Consider the following 22419-nt stretch of genomic DNA (forward strand, 5'->3'; position numbering starts at 1 on the left):
CCAGTTATTTAAATCTGACTTTATTTTTGTGGCAAGTGTTTTGTAATTTTTCTCATATAAATCCTGATTATTCTTTGGTAGATGGATTCCCAAATACTTTATACTCTCAACATTTGTTTGGAATGGAATTTCTCTTTGTATCTCTTGCTGTTGGATTTTGTTAGTGATATATAAAAATGCTGAGGATTTATGTGGATTTATTTTGTATCCTGTGACTTTGCTAAAATTCTGAATTATTTCTAGTAGCTTTTTAGCAGAGTCTTTGGGGTTCTCTAAGTATACCATCATGTCATCTGCAAAGAGTGATAGTTTAATTTCCTCATTTCCTACTCTAATTCCTTGAATCTCTTTCTCGGCTCTTATTGCCGAGGCTAGCGTTTCTAGTACTATATTGAATAGTAATGGTGATAGTGGGCAACCTTGTTTCACTCCTGATCTTACAGGGAAAGGTTCTAGTTTATCGCCATTACATATGATGTTTACTGAAGGTTTTAAATATATGCTCCTTATTATTTTAAGGAATAGTCCATTTATTCCTATACTCTCAAGGGTTTTTAGTAGGAATGGATGTTGGATTTTATCAAATGCCTTTTCTGCATCTATTGAGATGATCATATGGTTTTTGTTAATTTGATTATTAATATGGTCCATTATACTAATAGTTTTCCTAATATTAAACCAGCCCTGCATTCCTGGCATAAATCCTACTTACTTGATCATGATATATTTTCCTAGGGATTATTTTCTGTAGTCTTTTTGCTAATATCTTACTTAAGATTTTAGCATCAATAATCATTAAGGAGATTGGTCTATAGTTTTCTTTCTCAGTTTTCAACCTACCTGGTTTAGGTATCAGTACCATGTCTAGGTCATAAAAGGAGTTTGGTAGGACTCTTTCATTCCTCGTTTTTTCAAATAGTTTATATAACACTGGGCCTAATTGTTCTTTAAATGTTTGGTAGAACTCACATGTAAATCCATCTGGTCCTGGGGATTTTTTCTTAGGGAGTTGATTAATAGCTTGTTCTATTTCTTTTTCTGAAATGGGACTATTAAGCAATTTACTTCCACCTCTGTTAATCTGGGAAGCCTATATTTTTGGAGATAGTCATCCATTTCACTTAGATTATCAAATTTATTGGCATAAAGTTGGGCAAAGTAACTCATTATTGATCTAATTCCCTCTTCATTGGTGGAAAGATCCCCCTTTTCATTTTTAAGACTAACAATTTGATTTTCCTCTTTCCTTTTTCTGATCAGATTTACCAAAGGTTAATCTATTTTATTGGTTTTCTCATAAAGCCAATAGTTTTTTTACTTTCAATATCATTAATTTCTCCTTTTAATTTTAGAATTTCAAGTTTAGTTTTTAGTTGGGGGGTTTTAATTTGGTCTTTTTCTAGCTCTTTAAGTTGTAGGCCCAATTCATTGATCTTCTCTTTCTCTATTTTATTCAAGTAAGCCTCTAAAAAAGGATGGCTACCCCTGTTTTTTTTTTTTTTTGGCTTCACTTGAAGCATAATAGATTGTGCTCCAGCCTTTTACCTTTACTCTGTATGTATCTCCCTGCTTTAAATATGTTTTCTGTTAACAACATATTGAAGGGTTCTGATTTTTGATCCAGTCTGCTATCTGCCTCTGCTTAATGGAAGAGTTCATCCCATTCACATTTAATTTTAGAATTTCAAGTTTAGTTTTTAGTTGGGGGGTTTTAATTTGGTATTTTCCTAACTTTGAGTTGCAGGCCCAATTCATTGATCTTCTCTTTATTTTATTCAAGTAAGCCTCTAAAGACATAAACTTTCCCCTTATTATCATTTTAGCTGCATCCCACAAATTTTGGTATGATGTCTCATCGTTGTCATTATCTTGGGTGAAATTATTGTTTCTCTAATTTGCTGTTTCACCCAATCATTCTTTAAGTTGAGATTATTTAGTTTCCAATTACTTTTTGGTCTATTTACCCCTAACTTCTTGTTGAATGTAGTTTTTATTGCATTGTGATCTGAGAAGAAAGCATTTACTATTTCTGCCTTCCCGCATTTAATTTTGAGATCTTTATGTCCTAATATATGGTCAATTTTTGTATAGGTTCCATGAACTGCTGAGAAGTATACTGCTTTCTATTACCATTCAGTTTTCTCCAAAGATCTATCATACCTAATTTTTCTAATGTTCTATTTCCCTCTTTAATTTCTTTCTTGTTTTGTGGTTTGATTTATCTAATTCTGAGAGTGCAAGGTTGAGATATCCAACTATTATAGTTTTGCTGTCTATTTCTTCTTGCAACTCTATTAACTTCTCCTTTAGGAAGTTAGATGCTGTACCACTTGGTGCATTTTTGTTTAGTATTGATATGGCTTCATTGTCTATGCTACCCTTTAGCAAGGTATAGTTTCCTTCCTTATCTCTTTTAATTAGATCAATTTCTGCTTTTGCTTGATCTGAGATAAGGATGGCTACCCCTGCTTTTTTGGCTTCACCTGAAGCATAATAGATTCTGCTCCAGCCTTTTACATTTACTCTGTATGTATCTTCCTGCTTTTAAATGTGTTTCCTGTAAACAACATATTGTAGGGTTCTGACTTTTGATCCAGTCTGCTATCCGTCTCCCCTTAATGGGAGAGTTCATCTCATTCACATTTACAGTTAAAATGACTAATTCTGTATTTCCTGCCATATTATCCCCTGATTATGCTTTTTTTCCCCTTGTTCCCCCTGAACCCCTTCCCCAGTTTTGAATTTATACACCCTACTTGTGATGCATAGCCCTCCCTTTTTAGTATCCCTCCCCCCTCCTTTTAAGTCCCTTCCCCTTTCTTGTACCTTTCCCTTATTTCTCTTTTCCTCTCTCCCCTTTCAATGAGGTGAGAGAATTCTCTGAAAAACAAATGTCAATTATTTTCTCTTTGAGCCAATTCTGATGAGAGTACGATTCACACAATGTTCCTGCCCCTCTCTAAATTCCTTTAGATGTGGTAAATTTTCTTTGCCTCCTGGGATGTAGTTTCCCTCTTTTTATCTTTCCTTTCCCGTTTTCTGATACTATCATCTTCCCTTTATTACTTCCCTTTTTTATATCAGTAAAATCAAATTATCCATGTGGACTTTTTGTATATCCACAGCAGAAATACAGTTCTCAAGAGTTCTTTTTACCTTTTTCTGCTTCCCTTGAGTCTTGTGGTTGTAGGTCAAATTTTTTGTTTAAGTCTGTTTTTTTCTTAGAAACAAATAGAATTCCTCTGTTTCATTAAATATCCATCTTCTTCCATGGAAGAAAATGCTAAACTTAGCTGGGTAGTGTATCGTGCTCTCCTGGCAGTTACAATTACTAGTCTGTCCTAGACCCACCAGAGTACCTTTGACCACTGTCCTTTGCAGTGTGAACTCTACCCGGCTCGCCTCCTCTGAGGCCTTCAAAGGTCTCTGGCCACAACCTCTTGAATCTATAGCTTAATAACCGGTAGCGCACTCAAGAACAGCCACGTGTAATCTTAAAAGCCTTTATTATACCTACTCACATAATGCCCTAACTGATGCCCTGACTTGTTGGTTCCTGAGTGAACACCTGGTCAGAAGACCCATGTGTTCACTAGCAAAACCCTTACCTCTTTTGGTTATCCATCTTGGCTTGGCCACCCAGGCTAGGAAGCCCAGGTGAAGAACGCCAGGTTAAAGAGGACCGCCTGCTGCCTGCAGTGGGCTTACATAGGGCCTGTGAGGTCACACACACAGCCAATCAGTGAGAGAGTCACCCATTACGAAGCTATCTCAATATGGCCAGGATCCCGCCCAAGGGCAGTCCTAATATCCACAGTAATTACTTCCGGGCCTCAATCTCCCGATGCGCTGTGGCACCCATTTAAAGGCCCCTTACAGGGTAGTTTATTCTTGGTTGCATTCCAAGTTCTTTTGCCTTTCAGAATATCAAGTTCCAAGCCCTTAAATCCTTTAATGTGGAGGCAGCCAGCTCTTGGGTGACCCTTATTGTGGCACCTTGATATTTGAATTTTTTTTCTAGCTTCTTGCAACATTTTTCCTTAGTCTGGTAGTTTTGCAGCTTAGCCACAATATTCCGTGGAGTTCTTTTTTTAGGGTCCTTCTCAGAAGGTGTATGATGAATTCTTTCAACGCCTATTTTCCTTCTGTTTCTATCATCTCTGGACAATTCTCCTTGATGATTTCCTGTAAAATTGAATCTAGGTTCTTTTTTTATCATAATTTTCTGGAAGTCAATTGATTATCTCTCAGATATACTCAATATAATTAATCTCAGATTATCTCTCTTAGATCTATTTTCAAGGTCTATAGATTTTCCCAGTAAATATTTGACATTTTTCTCCAGCTTTTCATTTTTTTGGTTTTTGATTGATTTTTTTTTTGTCTCAATGAATCACTCATTTCTATTTGTTCAGTCCTAATTTTTAATGAGTTATTTTCTTCATTCACATTTTTTAGTTCTTTTTATATATGTCCATTGAGTTTTTAAATGAATTATTTTGCTCTGTTGAATTTTTTTCCTTTTCACTAATTTTTTTTTAAATTACTTATTTTCTTTTTCTAATTCACAAATCCTACTTTCTTGGGAATTTTTTATCTTTTCCAATTCAGAAATCCTACTTTCCTGTCACTTGTTAAACTTTTCTAATTCACAAATTTTGTTTCCTTGCACCTCCTGTGAATTCTTTATTTTTTCCAACTCAAATTTCAGGACATTGTTATTCTCTAACATAGGTTCTCTTTCCTTTCCCCATTTTTCTTTAAACTTTTTAATAGTTTCTTTTAAGAGAGAGTTATGTGATGGGGGGCAGGTATCATTCCCCTTTAGGGTATTATCTGGAGACTGTCTGCAGGGCTTCAGCTGCTGTGGGAGTTCTGCTGCTGTTGGAGCTTTGCTTTTGTGAATTCCACTGCCTCAGGCTGAGCCCTGCACTATGTGGATTAGAGGCTGCCCTGGGCTGTGTCCCCCACTATTCAGGTTCTTAACTGCCACAAAGAAAAGCCCAGGACAACAGAAGGAAGCTGCACAGCCTTGTTGGGATCGGTGTTACATCACTTCTGGTTTAGGGTAGTTATATTGTCTGGTTTTTTACTTTAAAGTGGCTTTGATTTCTCTTCTGATCTGCTGTTTTGCAAGCAGAGTAGAGCTATCAGCCTCTGACAGATTCCTCTATTTCAGTGGCTTCTCTGATCCCAGAGTTCTCCCTAGCCTGTTTGGCACAATGTGCTAGTCCCTAGTCCAAACCAGTCTGTGCTGATCTTTTTTTTCCTCCCCTGGGAACCGACCTTTTCTGTTGAAATTCCAGATTCTCTTTGGTTAGTTGTGCTTCTAATCCTTGTGTTTTTTTTTATCAGTCCAACGTTTTTTTTGAGGCTGATTTAACTAGTTGGTATTGAGGGTAATAGGGAGCTTAGAAATTTGTGGATATCTTCTCCGCCATCTTGGCTCCGTCCCCCTGAGCACCACAGTATCAGAGCAGTGATGAACTGGACAACATCCAGGAGAGCAAACACAAGGGAAAAGGGCCTTGAATCCATGGCATATGAGCACCAGGTGAAGGAAATGTGACCTCACAGTTTCGTACAAATATTTATAGAGCTACAGAGAAGGGATTGGACTTGTTCTGCACCTTAGAAGGCAGATCTGGGAGCAGTGGACAAAGATTGCAAATAGGCAATTTAAGTAAGGCTTGATGTGAAGGGAAAAAAGAAACACTTGGGGAATAGTAAAATCTGCCCCAAAGGGAAATGAGTTGCCTTGGGATGCTTCCCTGCACTTTGGTCTTGAAGTGGAGGCTGGATGACCACTTGTCTGGTCATCACACTGGGGATTTCTTTTGGGTGTGAATGGACTACTTCATCACAGAAGAAGGCCCAACATTCAAATTTCATGATCAAATTTCATTTGAAATAGGGCTGACTCCTAATCCACTAGTTCTAGGACTGACATAGGGGATAGAGGTGCCTGTCAACTGGATGGAACTAACCTATAATCTCTGGATAGAGCCAAACACAGCAGTCTGGAGCCCGGAGAGTCAGGGATCAAATGGAAATTTAATTTTAAAATGGCTTGTAGGCAAGGGGGGAAGCTAGAGAGGTGTAGGGGTGAGGAGCACTCATTTTATGTGGAGAAAATCAATACTTAGATTTATGGCCATGCAGTGACCTGTAGGTCTGACAAAGAGGGGTAACAGCAATAATGTGACAAGGCTGATTCATGGCAGGACTTTCTGTCCAGAACATGGGGACTTGTCTGGTGCTTGTCAGAGCCCAAAGAACCCCTGATGCTGGTCAAAGCAAGATGATTGTGTGATTCTGCCAGAAGGTGGAAGCTTCCAGAGGGTAAGCACAAAGGATCATGCTCTGCCAAACTCAGGGGACAGTGTGCTTGCTGGACCTTAGTTCTAGAAAAATGAGGGTACATTCCAGTGGTTTGATACAGCAAAAGGAGAGGGAAAGAGGGGGCTGGGTCAGCAGTCTTTAGAGAGAGCTTGCAGCATCCCCAGACTCCCATACAGTGCATAGAGTGAATAAAGAGCATCGGGGTTCCAGGTAAATTGGGATTTATCTCCTGAGATCTCCAATTCACACTCTTTCAACAGGACATATATGAGGGTGGATTCCTCCCTCTTGTCCTTGGCAAAGGACAGAAGCTCTGAAGGAAGGGAGAAAGTCACCTCGTTGGTCTCAAAGAAGTTTTTCTTCAGAATTTCTGTCACCTATAGGAAATAAGATCAGTGTCTCTTGGGAAAAAGAACAGGATGCTTTCTAGTTGTTCTGAGAAAGTCCCCTGAGAAACCTTAGAGAATTGCTACACTGTCCCCTTGAGGCCAAAAATCCTCTGAGGTCAGAACTCCTCCCATTGAGGCCTGGGGAACAGCAGAGAAAGGAGCAGGTCATTCATATAACTGAGACTATCCCAATCTAGATTGCTCCCATTTCCCCCATTTCTTATTTATTCTCTAGACCCTAGACTGCCCATTCCAAGGCTTTGAGAAGTTGTGGCTGCCCAGCTTACTTTTGGGAATAAACAGCTTTTCTTACCAGGTCTACTTGCTGAGGCAGAATCTTTTCCTTTGACTTCAGCAACTGGATCATAATCTCATACTGCAATTCACTCAGAGCTGGGGACAAATCAATCAATGAGTCAATCAGTCAAGTCATTCTTGAATGTTTTACTAATGGTTAGACTGTTCTAAGTGCTGGATATAGAAAGGCAAAAAGGGCATGGTCTCTGCTCTCAAATAGCTTATACTGTATGTCCCTCACCCAATATAAGCTACTTGAAAGCCCTGATATGGGTAAGTCTGTATTGAGAAGATAAGAAAGGGTAAATACCAAGACTTTTTCAGGGAGAGAAATAGTTATAGGGAAGCAGAGAAGGCCTCATGTAGAGGGTGTTACTGGAACATAGCTCTGAAGGAAGCTAGGGATTCTAAGAAGAGGAGTTGAAAAGGTAGGTATTTTCTAGGCTTTATAAGGGCATGGCAACTAGAGAAGCCATGCTGTATACAAGGAAGGGCAAGAGTGCAGAGTGTGAGAAAAGATGAATAATGGAATGGTCAACTGAAGGAAGGAGTCAGTCAGTCAAGTCTTTCTAGATCCTAGTAAAATGAAGGAGTTGGAGAAGGGAGGATGCTAAGGGAAAGTCAAGCCTTTTTTAAATAAATCACTAATGGTTAGACTGTGCTAGGTGCTGGAGATAGAAAGGCAAAAAGGGAATTTATTTTTTTTCCTCCCAAATAGCTTATATCTATCAATTGTGAGGATCATGAATGGCTTCCTAGAGGAGGTGATCCTTGAACTAAGTTTTGGAAGACCCTGAGGATTCTAAGAAGTGTGATGTGCAAGCAAGGGGAACAGCCAACATATAGAGAGATGACAGACAAAGGGATATGTGTGAAGAACAATAGGAAGGACAACTTGGCTGAATTGTAGAGTGTGTAAATGGGAGTAATGTTTAATAGAGCTTGAATAGTAAGTGGATGCCAAGTTAAGAGCTTTGAATGTCAGAGGACTTTATATTTAATCTTGAAAATTATAGGGAGCCAAAGGAATTTATTGTGTAGAAAATTCCAAGGTCAAATTTATGCTTTAGAAAGATCATTTGAAAGGTATGTGTAGGATGGAAGGGGAGGCAGGGGGAGCAATTAGATTGCTGTTCACTGAAAGGTGATGAGGACTTGAAGGAGGAATGATTGAATGGTGAGAAAGGAATGGAGGTGAAATGTTGTGAGAAGGGGATGGATGCAAGTTATGGAGGTAGAAGCTATCAGCACACAGAATGATTTAATATGGGGGAAGGAGAGGGAATGGACTACTTCACTACAGAGGAGGGCCCAAAGCTGAAATTTTCATGTTAAATAGGGCTCTCTCTTATTCCACTGGGTCTGGAGCTGATATAAGTGGAGGAGCTACCTGTCAATTTGACCAAAATGATCTCTAATCTGTGGAAAACCAGAGGCAAACACAGCAGCCTGGAGCCAAGAGAGTCAGGAGTCAAATGGAAACTGAATTTGAAAATAAGAAAAATGGCATAAATAGAGAAATTAGGAAGAGGGGGTGGGTTTTAGGTGAATGAAGAGTTCAGATTTTGACTTATTGAGTTAATTGATATTGATATTGATATCTATGGAATATGCAGGTCAAGAGTTCCAACAGGAGTTGGTGATGGGGGAATAGACCTCAGAGGAAAAACTAGGATTAGAAGCAGGGAATCTGACAGTTATCTTCATAGAGGTGTTAATTAAATCCCTGATGAAGAACTATGTAGGATCAATGAGGTAGGGCTGAGGACTACTGGAGAATTCCCTGGGGAATATAGGAAGGAAGGACTTAACAGGGAGAGAGCAGCTTTCTTCTCCTTGATGAAGGCCTTTCATAGGGAGTTAGTGCATATGAAGGAGAGATGATGGGCTAGTGATCAGAGGAATGGGCTAAGCCAGTGTAATATGAAGATGCATGACTTTGATCACTTCCCTTCTGGGCCTTTGTTTCTGTTTCCTTTCCACCTTTTATAGGTGAGGAGAAGATGCAGAAGGGTTTTTGTTTTAAAGAAAAGCTCACCCTAGAATCCCAAGGGCCTCTAACAGAGAAGCTGAAAGGTGTTGCTTTTGGAGCATTAGTCTCCTTGGATCTCCTTCCCCCCCCTCCACTCTATGGTCCCACAGTATTTCTCACCATCCAGAGCTCCAAGGAGATAGAGTAATGACCCTGCTAGTTCCTTCACAAGTTGTCCACTCTGGTCCTGCAGGTTGCTTAGGATGTTTCCCATCACGCCCTCAGCCTTCTGGGGGAGAACTCCACTGAACAAACTCTCAACCAGCTGGAGAGGAGAGAGGAGAAAGTTGAATGGGGACAATGACACCCTTCTGCCCAAACTGGCCCTTTGGGTTAGCTGCCAGGCTTGCTCTGCTCTTAGGTGACAACTTGGCGACAGAGGAGAATCCTGTTCTCCTAAACCAGCCCTGGAGGGGTTCAGTTCTTCTGCATCATTCAGTAAGTGACAAGTGGGAGAAAGACACTCATGGAGTCATGTGGAGCCCATGTAGGGATATTCTAGCCCTCCCATTCTCTTCCCCTGTTTGAATTCCTGGGGAAATAAAGAGAATATGCATAGTGACAGGTAAAGCTGGTTAGTGGGAGACTGAAGAGAAGAAGGGCCTACAGGGTGACAATGGCATGAACCAGGGAGAATGACCTTTGAGGATTTTGTTGAGCAAGTCATCCAAAGTTTGAGACACTAAAGACCTTCCCAAGACAGGGAATTATGAAATTGTGGAGCCACAAGGGATTCTTGGTCAGGTGTCTTATACCACAAAGTGAGAGAATCAGAGAAAAAGGGAGATCACTTCTCAAAGAGTAGGACCAACAGAGCAAATGGGGGATCTCAGAGGAGGCTCATGATTCCAAACTGGCTCTGGGAAAGTATATACATTTCTGAAACTTGAGAGGGGAGAAAATATGGTTTCATGTTTCCTCTTAGATTCTACTCAGTTAATTTCATCACAGAAGGCCCACAATCATTACTCATGTTAATGAGATGTTACTAACTTTAAATTTGTTTCTTTATACTCTGTAAAATGTAAACCATCTCTGATTGATTCAGGATGGGAACAAACTAAATACCTCTGTTATAAGAAAATTGAGGCTACTGGCTAATTATAAGTAGAAATCTCAACAGGGAGGGTGTGTGAGTTACACAATGAGTAGTTTAGTCCCACAAGATAAACCCTAGAACCTGAGGTAACACCCAACATATGGGTACCCAATCTCTTAAATATGAATATCAGTTGGGGAAGTACTGCACAAAGGGTATCACACAAAGATTTGTTTTCTTTATCTCTTTTAAATAATATTTTTTTTCTATAATAATGTGAAGTACTTTGTCTCAATGGGCTATGCCAGCCTCAGTCTCTTTGGAGGTTCCCAGCATATCATTCCTGGCTGGGAGTTGTCAGTCCAAGAAGGACAAAATACTTCAATAAGTGTTAGCTCTTTCACATTGTGAGAAATTCTTATCACAAATATTAAGTATAAATCATTAAAATTGAGAAGGAAAAAGAGATCTTCCATTCCAACTACTTCATTTTGCAAAGGAGGAAACTGAAACAGAGGAAAGAAGGATCACAATGACCTAGTGGAAAAACTTGGATTACTTGTCCAGGATTCATCACTGCACCATCCTATGTAATGAAGTAATAAGTTTCTAGATCTATATACAGAAAAGTGAACCATGGACAGAAAATTAAAGTGGAAATCAAAATAACTCAGTAGAAAGGGAAAATATTTAACCAGAAAAAAAGTGAGTCAAACAGTTGCTTTTGGATACTGCTAAGCAACTGAACATCTGTATGGAAGTTGTCAGGCTTCATAAGGATAGATTTTTCCAAAAGCAAATAGATATTTTGATATATCAGTTTTTGTGTCATTAAATACAATCAAAGACTGATCAGTGATGGGAATTGACAGACCAAGCATTGACAAGTTCGCTTATTGTGGAGTGGTTTTAGAAGCACAAGAATACAGAGGGTCCAATAACTGAATAAGGATTTGGATGGCTCCCTAAGAATGACAAAATAGCTGAACGAGAAAAGCATTTTAGAAATGTGGGGGTATTATTGCTAATTGCATCTCTCTTCCTTAGTCCACAGGGAGCCTAAATATGGGAATACTGAGGGAATTGTGCACAGGATCCAAAGAGTCCTTTTGCCTTGTGAATAAGATGACTTTTAGGGAAAGAAATTGATGGATATCATAGGAGCAGAGATAGAAATCTCTCAGAAGATTAATAGTTTTATAATGTAAAGACAGACTATTTAACAGAGGGACTTCTTAGAAATTACATAGTATATTTCTGCTTCACCAATACAGTCTTTAGTGGAATTATTTCAAATCAGTGAAGAAAATTCTGAGTTTTGGGGTTTTCCAAGCTATTCTGAAGCCATGGTTCATGTGATGGTTTAGAGGTTCAGGAAAAATGAAATGGTAAATTTGTTTTCCCCGTTTCTCTTTCCCTTCTTCAACTTCCATATTTACTCGGTTTTAGAAGTTTTTCCTTTTGTTTTTAATTAGTATTTTTCACAAATGCTGGGAATTATATTTCTGACCACTCCCTTCATTTTATAGATGAGTAAACCAAAGCCGAGAGAAGTGTGTTGACTTTCCAAAGTTGGCAGAAGTGATAAAAAAGTACATATGAAGTCAGGTGCTCTACCTCAAAACCCCACGAGGTCCCCACCTTACTCTTCCCCTCTTCGTTCTCTCACCCCACAACCCTAGCCCCCAGTCCTGTGATTCTCCATTGCCCTGACTTCCAGGCTCTCTCACCACGTCTTGTAAGTGCACCAGACCCTCTTCAGTCTGGAGGAGCTCCAGAAGATCCTGAAGCAGACACTGCCGTAGCTTCTTGTCCAGCATGATCAATGGACTTTGTTCTTTCTTCATCTCAGCTTGCAGTTTCTCAAATTCTGTACCTATGGTCACTGTGGGGACATAAAAAAAAAAAACAAACAAACAAAAAAAACCAACCCAGGACAGCTATGATTGGGATCAAACCCCAGCTCTCAAGCCCTTTATCTCAAGTGCTGCCTGGGAAGCCTTTAGCCTCCCCAGACTGTTGAAGTGGGTCCCTGCTTTATAGTCTCTTCAACCCAGGTACACATCCATATTTCCTGCTCTCAAAAATTTGATCCAGGTTATAGGGACACAGGGAGAAGTTTGAGACCTCACTCCATCACAATAAGGAAGGGTAACTAGCTAGCCAGATGCCTACTCCCAAACTCAAGCCTAGGTGAGTGAAATGATGTTCTCTTCCTTCCTTTCTAGGAAAAGAAATTGTGTTCAAAGAGTCAGCTAGTACTTCCCAAAGAATTAACATTTTTTAGCCTCTTTGTCAGTAATTTAGAAAAAGGCATAATTTATTTTTGATACTTTTATCTATAGCACATTCCACTGATAAATCATAACAGCACTTTGCAAATGCTTCACAAATCCTGGGAGGCAGGTGCTATAATAATCTCTATTGTACAGATGGGGAAACTGAGGCAGTCTGCAATTAGGTGACTTGCCCAGGATTTCCCAGCTTGTAAGTGCCTTAGGCCAGATTGAAGTTAGATCTTCTGACTTTAGGTACATGGCTTGATCCCATGTGTCATCTGTTTATCCCATGTGAATTTTCAGGCCAGTAGGGAATCTGATAAGTGACTTACACTTCCTTACCCCATGCAACTGTTTTCCCTATCCTCTCAACATTTCAGATCTTTTCTATCTCTGTATTTCAGTTTGGAGAGATGAAGGTGAAAATGTTATATAAAAAAAAAAAAAAGCCACAAACCTGATTCAAATAAGTATGCAATTTCTTTTCCTAAAAGAGAAAATATCTGTTTCAGTCTTCAGAGACCAAACTTCCCCAAATGCTTTAGGAATCATAGCCCAGAACAGCTATGCCCAACTTTACCATCCTTCGTGGGTCCCTGACTCAATCTTCCATTAGATCTACCTTATTAGGGTACAGTCCCCAAGCTGCTCATCTGGGGTGGCTCCCACAATGGATCCAGCCTTTTCCTGTCCCATCTCTTTTGGATAAAGTCTTTTATGACATTTCTTATACAGTTTTTAGACTAGCATCCTTTTGAATATATCTGCAGAAAGGCATCATCATACACACAATCATACAGCAGCATACTCCATTTGATGACAAACCTAGTGGGTTCAAAAACTGTCTTGCCAAGAACTACTCTGCCTTTGACTTCCATCCCCTTTCTGGGGTCAAACAAACCAGATTCATCCCTCTTGCTTATAAGAGATCTCCACATACTTGTGCACCCTCCTCCTCTGTTTGTGTCCTGTCTCTGGCTGAGTTGTGAGAAGTTATGGCAGGCTGGGCAATCCTGACCTCCTTTCCATGATTTCCCATCTTCCCTCTGACAGAGCTAAGCCACACAATAGATGGCATTACAGGCCCGGAGTCAGGAATCCCTAGTTCAGCATGGCCTTGGGTATCTACTAGCTCTGAGCAAATCACTTAACCTGTTTGCTTTGGTTTCCTCATGTCAAATGAGGACAACAATAATAAATCCTGGACTGGTTTTGAGGTTCAATTGAGATAATTTAATGTACTTACTCTGTATAGTATGGGGCACAAAGGAAACATATAAAATGTTAGCTGTATTGTATAATGCCTTCCATAGTACTTTTCAGGCCAGCCTTTTTATTTATTTATTTATTTGTTTGTTTGTTTTTGTTGAGGGAATTGGGGTTAAGAGACTCGCCCAGGGTCACATACCTAGGAAGTGTTAAGTGTCTGAGACCAGATTTGAACTCAGGTCCTCTTGACTTCAAGGCTGGTGTCCTACTCACCATCTAGCTGCCCTCAGGCCAGCCTTTTTGAGAGCAAATCCTGTCCAGAATCTCGTGAGGGCCAAATAATAAGAGCTGGCCTGTGCCCATGCATGGAGTAGCTGCCCAGTCCAGTCTCATGCAGCCTCTACCCATTTCAGGATCTTGCAGCTTTGTGCTCTTGGATGCCCTGCACCCTAAGGAAGATTCACTGCCTGGATGCTGGGGAAGCCCCCTTGGCAATTGGGGTTGTGCCTCCTCCACTCTCAGAGGAAGAAACAGGGAAGGGAAATGGTGTTTATAAAGCATTTACTATGTTGAGTTTTATACTAAGTATTTTACAAATATTTCATTTGACATGTAGTACCTGCAGGGCAAGAGAAACTTCCTCCTGGGAGTATTGGGGTTATAAGCAGGGTGGTCTCTGAGACCCTCCCTGGCTGCCATGGATTCTGCCTCGAAACATTTCAGATCACTTCTATCTCTGTGTTTCAATTGGGAGAGATAGAGGTGAAAATATGTTAAAAAAAAAAAAAAAAAAGCCACAAACCTGATTCCATGCTGCTTCCACTTCCTAAGTTTGAAAAGAGAAAATATCTGTTTTAGTCTTCAGAGACCAAACTTTCCCAAATGCATTAGGAATCATAGCCCAGAACAGCAATGCCCAACTTTACCATCCTTCGTGGGTCCCTGACTCAGATTGTCTTCCCATCCCCGTGGGTCTCACCATGCAGTCTAGCATGTGACTGGTTGGGCCAGTGTCAGACACAGCAATAACAGCTGACTTCTAGCTCTCCAAGACTTCAAAGTTTGCAAAGTACTTGTCATAAACCATCTCCCTTGATTATTAAAGGGCCCTGAGTAGTCTGGCCTAGAGGTGCTATGATCCCCATTTTACCAACTGCTGAAAGCAGCCCTGCTGTTACCAGCTCCTAATGCCCCTGCTCCCTGGTACACCTCAGCCATCAGTCCCTGGACCGTCCTCCCTCTTCCTACTCGTCAGCACTTCAGGGAGTCCCTTGACCTGCATGACTGGGTCCCTCAGCTCTGTGGCCCCCACAAACAGCTAGTGCATCTCGTGGGGGTTAGACACAAGATCTCTGCTGACCTCGAGCCACCTATAGACGATGCAGCCACTAGCCATCTCCGTCCTTAGGAGCCCAGAGGATTAAAGTGTGTTGTGAGATTTTGTAACAGACAAACCTCAAGTGAGATAAAACACATATGCTATTGCTGACAACTTGTCTAGGCAGATGGAGGAACATCTCCATCTGAGAACAGCCCAAGAAGCAGGAAGGATTCGATATTCCAACAAGACATTCATGTTTCTGTCCCTGGCAGCCACAGGGAGACAGGGAGCCTGGGAGCCCCCATGACACATGTGATTCAACACATGTAGAGTACCTGTCACACAGGGGAGCTGGGAGGTGCAAAGTAGATACTGTACACCCAGTATTTCACAAACCTTAAAGTAATTTGTGTGTGTGTGTGTGTGTGTGTGTGTCCATATTTTTGTTGAGTTGTGGTTTCCACTGTTTTGGATTCTTGATGACCCCATTAGGGCTTTCCTTGATGGAAACACTGAAGGGGTTTGCCATTTCCTTCTCCTGTTCATTTGACAGATAAAGAAAACTGAGGCAAAGGGGATTGAGTCCAGGGTCACTGGTAGTAAGTGCCTAAGGCCAGATTTGAGCTCAGATCTTCCACTCCAGTTCCAGCAATCTATTCACTGCACAACATAGCGGCCCTTATACATGTTTATACACACATATGTAAATACACTCACATGTACACACAAATAGAAGTTTCCTAAAAGCTGTTAAAGCTTTAAAATGCCCTAAGACTTTTGCGGGAAGCTCTCTTTACCTTGCTTGCCTCAGTTTCCTCATCCATATAAATGAGCTGGAGGAGATGGCGAACCAGTCCAGGAGGTGTGCCAAGAAAATTCCAATTGGGGTATGAAGCCTGGACATGACTAAAATGACTGAACAACAAAAAGACTTCTGGGATGTATTTTGGTGATTTTATCGGTATAATGAATGGCCAAAGAATAAACTCCCTCTATCAGTGCAGATCTACAGCTGCTTAGCAAGTCATGGTCACAGAAATTAAGTGTTTTGTACAGGCACAAACAGCTTATGTCAGAAGTTAGATTTGAACCCATTTCTTCTGGATTTTGAGGCCAGCTCTCCAGCTACTTTATTTCCTTGCTAGATCTTATCTCCTTCATTCTATCTCTTCCATCTTACAGAGTGGAAGTATGTTTAGTTTTCCCTATGGTTCATCTAAGTAGAAGCCTAGGCTGAATCAAAGCTGGAGAGGGTAGTTTCTCAATTTTGGAAATTAAGGGTGTCCTTGAGGAGCTGCCTGGATAATGGTCCCATGGACACACTGAGAGCTTTTAAGGGCTCATTGGGTCCGGGGGTTTGAAAGACAACTATGCTTGTCACTTACTTTTGGGTGGGAAGGTTTTCTGGTTCTTATCTGGAAGTAAACGATCTAGAAAAAGAAGAAAAATCAATGTTGTTGCAGCCAAAGAGGAAAAAGTACAGGATTCCATTATAAGAGGGCTTTACAGCAGTGTAGCTTTGTTAGAAAGTCCTCTGGTTCTGTCCCATAATAACTTTCCATAATAACTTCAAAACCAATGTTGCTAAACTGACCTGGTGATTTAATGCCAGGATCACTAGTATTAGAAGAGAACTCTAGAGACCAACCAGTTCAACCCACTCACTTATTTACAAATAAACTAAGGCTGAGGGCTTTATCTTCAGGCTGATATTACTTAGTGCTTTAAGGACCCATGATGCCACTGTGGTGGCCCTCTTCTCTACAATCATGGAGCACAAGCTAGGTGGCCAACCTGCTGGTGCTCAGGAGCCTCCACATCTAATGAGACTTGTTCTGAAGTGACAGACATACCTGGGGCCCATATTCTAAAGTTCTCTAGGTCAGAGCTTCACTGAGAAGCCAGGGCTGCCACAACACATTGAAGATACATCAGAGTAAGACTTAGATGGAGGAAGATAGTAATTAAAATGGGAAAGAAAAGGCCAGTCTGTACAAAAATAGTTAGAAGTACTTCATTAAAAATGGGAAACAATGACATGTCCAAGAACAGAATTAAAGGAGATCACACTACAAAGGGATTTCAGACAGTAGTCATTAAGCCTTTGTTTGTATACTCTGAGTGATGGGGAGCTCACCACTTCACAAATCAGTCCTAGACAAATAGGAAGATTTCCCTTACCTTCTAAGATACTTATCTACTCCTATATAATTTCAACACATTGCCTCAAGGGAGACTGAATTGATGGAAAAGATTGTGGCTTGTCAATATCATGAAATATTTTTGAGCAATTAAAAATAACAAATATGGCAAACTACTATGGGGAGATGAGAAGGAAGCAAAGGGAGGAGGGCATAAGCACTGATTATGCTCCTACTGTATTCTAGACTCTGTGCTAAGCATTTTGCCAATATTATCTCATTTAATCCTCACCAGAACCCTGTGAAGTACTGTTTTCCTCATTTTACAGTTGAGGAAACAATGTTGTTAGACATTAAGTAACTTTCCTAAAGTCATTTCTAAGAAGTTACTTTCTAAAGTCACAAGTTGTGTCTGAAACTGGATGTAAACTCCAAGTGATTCAGAGCAAAGAGCAAAATCACAGACACAAAATTTGAGAGCAGGATCCCATACCTGAAAGGCTTAGAACAGCCTTAACAAGTCAGATACTCTTAAGTATTCCCAATTTATCCTTTATATAGCTTCCTTTGTATACATTTGTTTGCATATTTTATCCCTCAGGCTTTAGTCTCTTTTTGTATCCTCAGCACTTAGCACAATATCTGGCACACAGTATTTTTATGCTTAATATCTATTGATTATGAGTTTATGAAAACTGAAAGAGACCAGGGGGAATGGTTGCAGAAAATAAATTCCTGGTAAGATTTTGTACATCTTTTTACCTTTTATAAAAATGGAAATGTCTATTCCATATTTACCATTCCTGGAGTCTACTCTATCTCTTCCTTTTATCTGTAATCTCTTGTAAATAAACCTATCTTTTGCCAAACAGAAAGTCATGAACTGGAAGGCCAAATCCTAAAAGGGATTTAGTATCCTAAAAGAATTAGCTATAAAAAGGAGAAAGAAACCATGAGGCAGTAAGCAATTATGCTTAATTCTATACTTCTTTGGGCAATACAAATTGCTCTATAATATCACCAACAATGCATTAATGTTACATTTCCCCCACATTCCCTCCAACATTGATCATTTTCCTTTTCTGGCCTCAAGTGAACCTTTATTACAGTCTCACCCCAGGTGGGAAGTCTCTGGTAGAATTCTTAGTCAATACCTTACATTGATAAAATCATTACAACCCCTCTATTACTGTATCCAATTTGATTGCCAAGTTAAGATAGTAACTTATTCATTTCCCCAAGGTAATATTAACCCTACAAAAGAACTTAAATATACTTCACAAGCTAACTTTTTTTAGGATACTAAATCCCTTTGAACTAATGGCTTAGTTCCCTCCCCTACTAATTCCTTTATGGGTTAATGATCTTGTTAAGTCTCACAATAGCTAATGCCTAACTCCTTTTACAGTTAGCCTGGAGATCCCCCACTTGCCATGCTTTAATGGCATCTCTGCAAGGAAATTTGTCTTTCTCCTTGTTAATTGCTAAAAAAAAAAAAAAATTCCTTTGCCTCCGAAAAACCCCATATAAATTTAGCCTGCTCTTAGTGGAATAATAAAATCTTTGCCCCTTGATTTGGAGGTCTGAGCCTACAAATTCTTTTGAGGCAAACCACAATACTAGCCTGTAATCCCAATATGCTGTAGCCCCAATATACCAACACCCTCCCAACCTCAATTGTAACATGCCCTCCTGGCAGGTACAATTACCAGTCTGTCCTAGGCCCACCAGAGTACCTTTGACCACTGACCTTTGCAGTGTGAACTCTACCCGGCTTGCCTCCTCTGAGGCCTTCAAAGGTCTCTGGCCACGATTTCTTCAATCTATAGTTTAATAACCGATAGCACACTCAAGAACAGCCACATGTAATCTTAAAAGCCTTTATTATACCTACTCACATAATGCCCTGACTTGTTAACTCTGAAATGAACACCTGGTTTGAAGACCCAGGTGTTCACTACCAAAGTCCTCACCTCTCTTGGCTGGGGTAGTCCAGGTTAGGGAGCCAGGTTAAAGGGAGCCAGGTTAAAGAGAGCCAGGTTAAAGAGAGGGACTGCTGTCTGCATGGGCTTATAAAGGGCCTGTGAGGTCACACACACAGCCAATCAGGGAGAGAGTCACCCATTACTAAGCTATCTCAATAAGGCCAGGATCCCACCCACAGGGCAGTCCTATTGTTGAGGGCGGTAGCCCCTTTGGTATTCTTTGTTTGATCTCCAACTCCATTTGGGACTTGGACTTTGATGTGGTCAAACTAGTTTGGGCTATCTGAGTTGGCCAGGGTTTTATAGCCCCCATTCTAATCTGCTCAAAACAAACCAAATGTCACAGCAGGGGAAGAGACTTCTGTCTCTACTCAAAAGATTACAAGAGAATCCTTATCTTATCTACATCACTCTCCTGAACCTCCTTACAGCAATGCATTTGAATGATTATAAAATAGGGAACCCAAAAATCCTCTCTTTACAAATGGCCTTGTACCATGCAGCGATTTTGCCTACCAGCTCTCTGGTGTTTCCATTCTAATCAATAAAGACTATGTTTCCATACAGCATTAAGTAGCAAATTCCTTTGCTGCCGAACCCGCCATTGGTTACTTTGGGGAAGGAAGGAAAGAGAGAAAAGGAACTGACCCATCTTTGTTTAGACCACAATTTACTCCTCCTCATTTACTACTCATCACTATAACCACAGAGATTATTTCTGGGCCCCAATATCTTTACTGTGGCTGCCCATTTAAAGGATCTTTACACTCAATAATATCATTAAGGGAGAGCCATCCAAAGAAGGGCCATCAAGATAAGGGTGAGCTTAGGAAAAAAATTAAATGGGACAGAAACAGTTGAAGGAACTGTAGTTCTTTAGTATGGGGGAGAGAGAGTTTGTAGGGGATAGGATGATCTGTTTTAAAAATATAAGAAGGAGGAACAGCTAGGTGGCATAGTGGATAGAGCACCAGCCCTGAAATCAGGAAGATCTGAGTTCAAATCTAGCCTCAGAAACTTACTTCCTAGCTGTGTGACTCTGGGCAAGTCACTTAACCCCAATTGCCTCACCAATAAACAAACAAACATATAGCTACATTTATAGATATATTTATATACATTGATATCTATATCTCTATCTGTATCTATCTGTCTTATATATATATAATTGACTTGGGGTAGAAGGGATAAATTTGTTCCCTTCTGGCCCAGAGGGGGACCAGCTCAAGGAATTCACCAGGGAATTCACTTCAGAGGAGTAAAGAACTTCCTAATAGTCATAACTATTAAATAAAGGAAGGGTTACCTGGTGAAATAGCCTTTCCTCTTGCTGGAGGCTGTGAAGACTGAGTTAACATGTTAACATCTTGGATACTTTAGAATCAGCCAGAGTAAGGATAATTAAAACTCCTTGGTCTTTAGGGGTAGAAGTGAATTGGATGGATGCAGAATCTCCTAGACCTCCCCTCTTTGTCTCCCACCCAGAAGTGACTCTGGCTAGTCTTTTTTTTTTTTTTTTTTTAATTTTTTTTTAAAATTAATTTTTATAATTATAATATTTTCTTTGACAATACATATGCATAGGTAATTTTTTTTTTTACACCATTATCCCTTGTACTCCCTCCTGTTCCGAGTTTTTCCCCTCCTTCCCTCCACCCCCTCCCCTAGATGGCAGGCATTCCCAAACATATTAAATATCTTATAGTATATCCTAGGTACAATACATATGTGCAGAACCAAATTTTGTTGTTGTTGTTGTTGCAAAGGAAGGATTGTATTCGGAAGGTAAAAATAATCTGGGAAGAGAAACAAAACAAAACAAAACAAAAAAACCAATGTTCTCAGTTTACACTCATTTCCCAGTGTCCTGTTCTGGGTGTAGCTGATTCTGTCCATCATTGATCAATTGGAATTGGATTAGCTCTTCTCTATGTTGAAGATTTCCACTGCCATCAGAATACATCCTCATACAGTATCATTGTTGAAGTGTATAATGATCCCCTGGTTCTGCTCGTTTCACTCAGCATCAGTTGATATAAGTCTCTCCAAGCCTCTCTGTATTTCTCCTGTTGGTCATTTCTTACAGAACAATAATATTCCATAACATTCATATACCATAATTTACCCATCCATTCTCCAATTGATGGACATCCATTCATCTTCCAGTTTTTAGCCACTACGAAAAGGGCTGCCACAAACATTTTGACACATACAGGTCCCTTTCCCTTCTTTAGTATTTCCTTGAAATATAAGCCCAGTAGTAGCACTGCTGGGTCAAAGGGTATGCACATTTTGATAAGTTTTTGGGCATAGTTCCAGATTGCTCTCCAGAATGGTTGGATTCTTTCACAACTCCACCAACAATGCATCAGTGTCCCAGTTTTCCCACAGCCCCTCCAACATTCATCGTTATTTGTTCCTGTCATCTTAGCCAATCTGACAGGTGTGTAATGATATCTCAGAGTTGTCTTAATTTGCATTTCTCTGATCAATAGTGATTTGGAACACTCTTTCATATGAGTGGAAATAGTTTTAATTTCATCATCTGAAAATTGTCTGTTCATATCCTTTGACCATTTATCAATTGGAGAATGGCTTGATTTCTTATAAATTAAAGTCAAATCTCTGTATATTTTGGAGATGAGGCCTTTATCAGAACCTTTAACTGTAAAAATGTTTTCCCAATTTGTTACTTCCCTTCTAATCTTGTTTGCATTAGTTTTGTTTGTGCAGAAACTTTTTAATTTGGCATAATCAAAATTTTCTATTTTGTGAACAATAATGGTCTCTAGTTCTCCCTTGGACACAAACTCCTTCCTCCTCCACAAGTCTGAGAGGTAAACCATCCCATGTTCCTCCAATTTATTTATGATTTCTTCTTTATGCCTAAATCTTGGACCCATTTTGATCTTATCTTAATATGTGGTGTTAAATGTGGGTCTATGCCTAGTTTCTGCCATACTAATTTCCAGTTTTCCCAGCAGTTTTTGTCAAATAATGAATTCTTATCCCAAAATTTGGGATGTTTGGGTTTGTCAAACACTAGATTGCTATTTTTATTCACTATCTTGCCCTGTGAACCTAACCTATTCCACTGATCAACTAGTCTATTTCTTAGCCAATACCAAATGGTTTTGGTGACTGTTGCTTTATAATACAGTTCTAGATCAGGTACAGCTAGACCACCTTCACTTAATTTTTTTTTCATTACTTCCCTTGAAATTATCGACCTTTTGTTCTTCCATATGAATTCTGTTGTTATTTTTTCTAGGTCATTAAAATAGTTTCTTGGGAGTCTAATTGGTATAGCACTAAATAAATAGATTTGTTTAGGGAGTATTGTCATCTTAATTATATTTGCTCGGCCTATCCAAGAGCACTGAAT

At 39.9% G+C, this 22419-nt stretch overlaps 1 protein-coding gene across 1 annotated transcript; it reads right to left on the reverse strand.

The window, feature by feature from the left end:
- Nucleotides 1-6035: 6035 nt before the first annotated feature.
- Nucleotides 6036-12937, reverse strand: LOC141558511 (gasdermin-D-like). Its single transcript, XM_074295894.1, has 5 exons — nucleotides 12836-12937; nucleotides 11830-11984; nucleotides 9181-9325; nucleotides 7045-7124; nucleotides 6036-6719 (listed from the first exon to the last, which is right to left on the reverse strand). Exons 2-5 carry the CDS (start codon nucleotides 11944-11946, stop codon nucleotides 6471-6473), a joined length of 591 nt encoding a protein of 196 aa, XP_074151995.1. The 5' UTR covers nucleotides 11947-11984; nucleotides 12836-12937; the 3' UTR covers nucleotides 6036-6470.
- Nucleotides 12938-22419: the final 9482 nt, after the last annotated feature.

This window comes from Sminthopsis crassicaudata, chromosome 1 (genome assembly GCF_048593235.1).
Source record: "Sminthopsis crassicaudata isolate SCR6 chromosome 1, ASM4859323v1, whole genome shotgun sequence".
Taxonomy (NCBI): domain Eukaryota; kingdom Metazoa; phylum Chordata; class Mammalia; order Dasyuromorphia; family Dasyuridae; genus Sminthopsis; species Sminthopsis crassicaudata.

What these genes read in the sequence shown, in the direction of transcription:
- LOC141558511 (XM_074295894.1), bottom strand. Translation starts at nt 11,946, where the DNA reads ATGAAGAAAGAACAAAGTCCATTGATCATGCTGGACAAGAAGCTACGG. An exon ending in TGGTGCACTTACAAGACGTG is followed by an intron (nt 9,326 to 11,829) that starts GTGAGAGAGCCT and finishes TCTCCTCTCCAG; the next exon opens with CTGGTTGAGAGTTTGTTCAG. An exon ending in TCTCCTTGGAGCTCTGGATG is followed by an intron (nt 7,125 to 9,180) that starts GTGAGAAATACT and finishes ATTTGTCCCCAG; the next exon opens with CTCTGAGTGAATTGCAGTAT.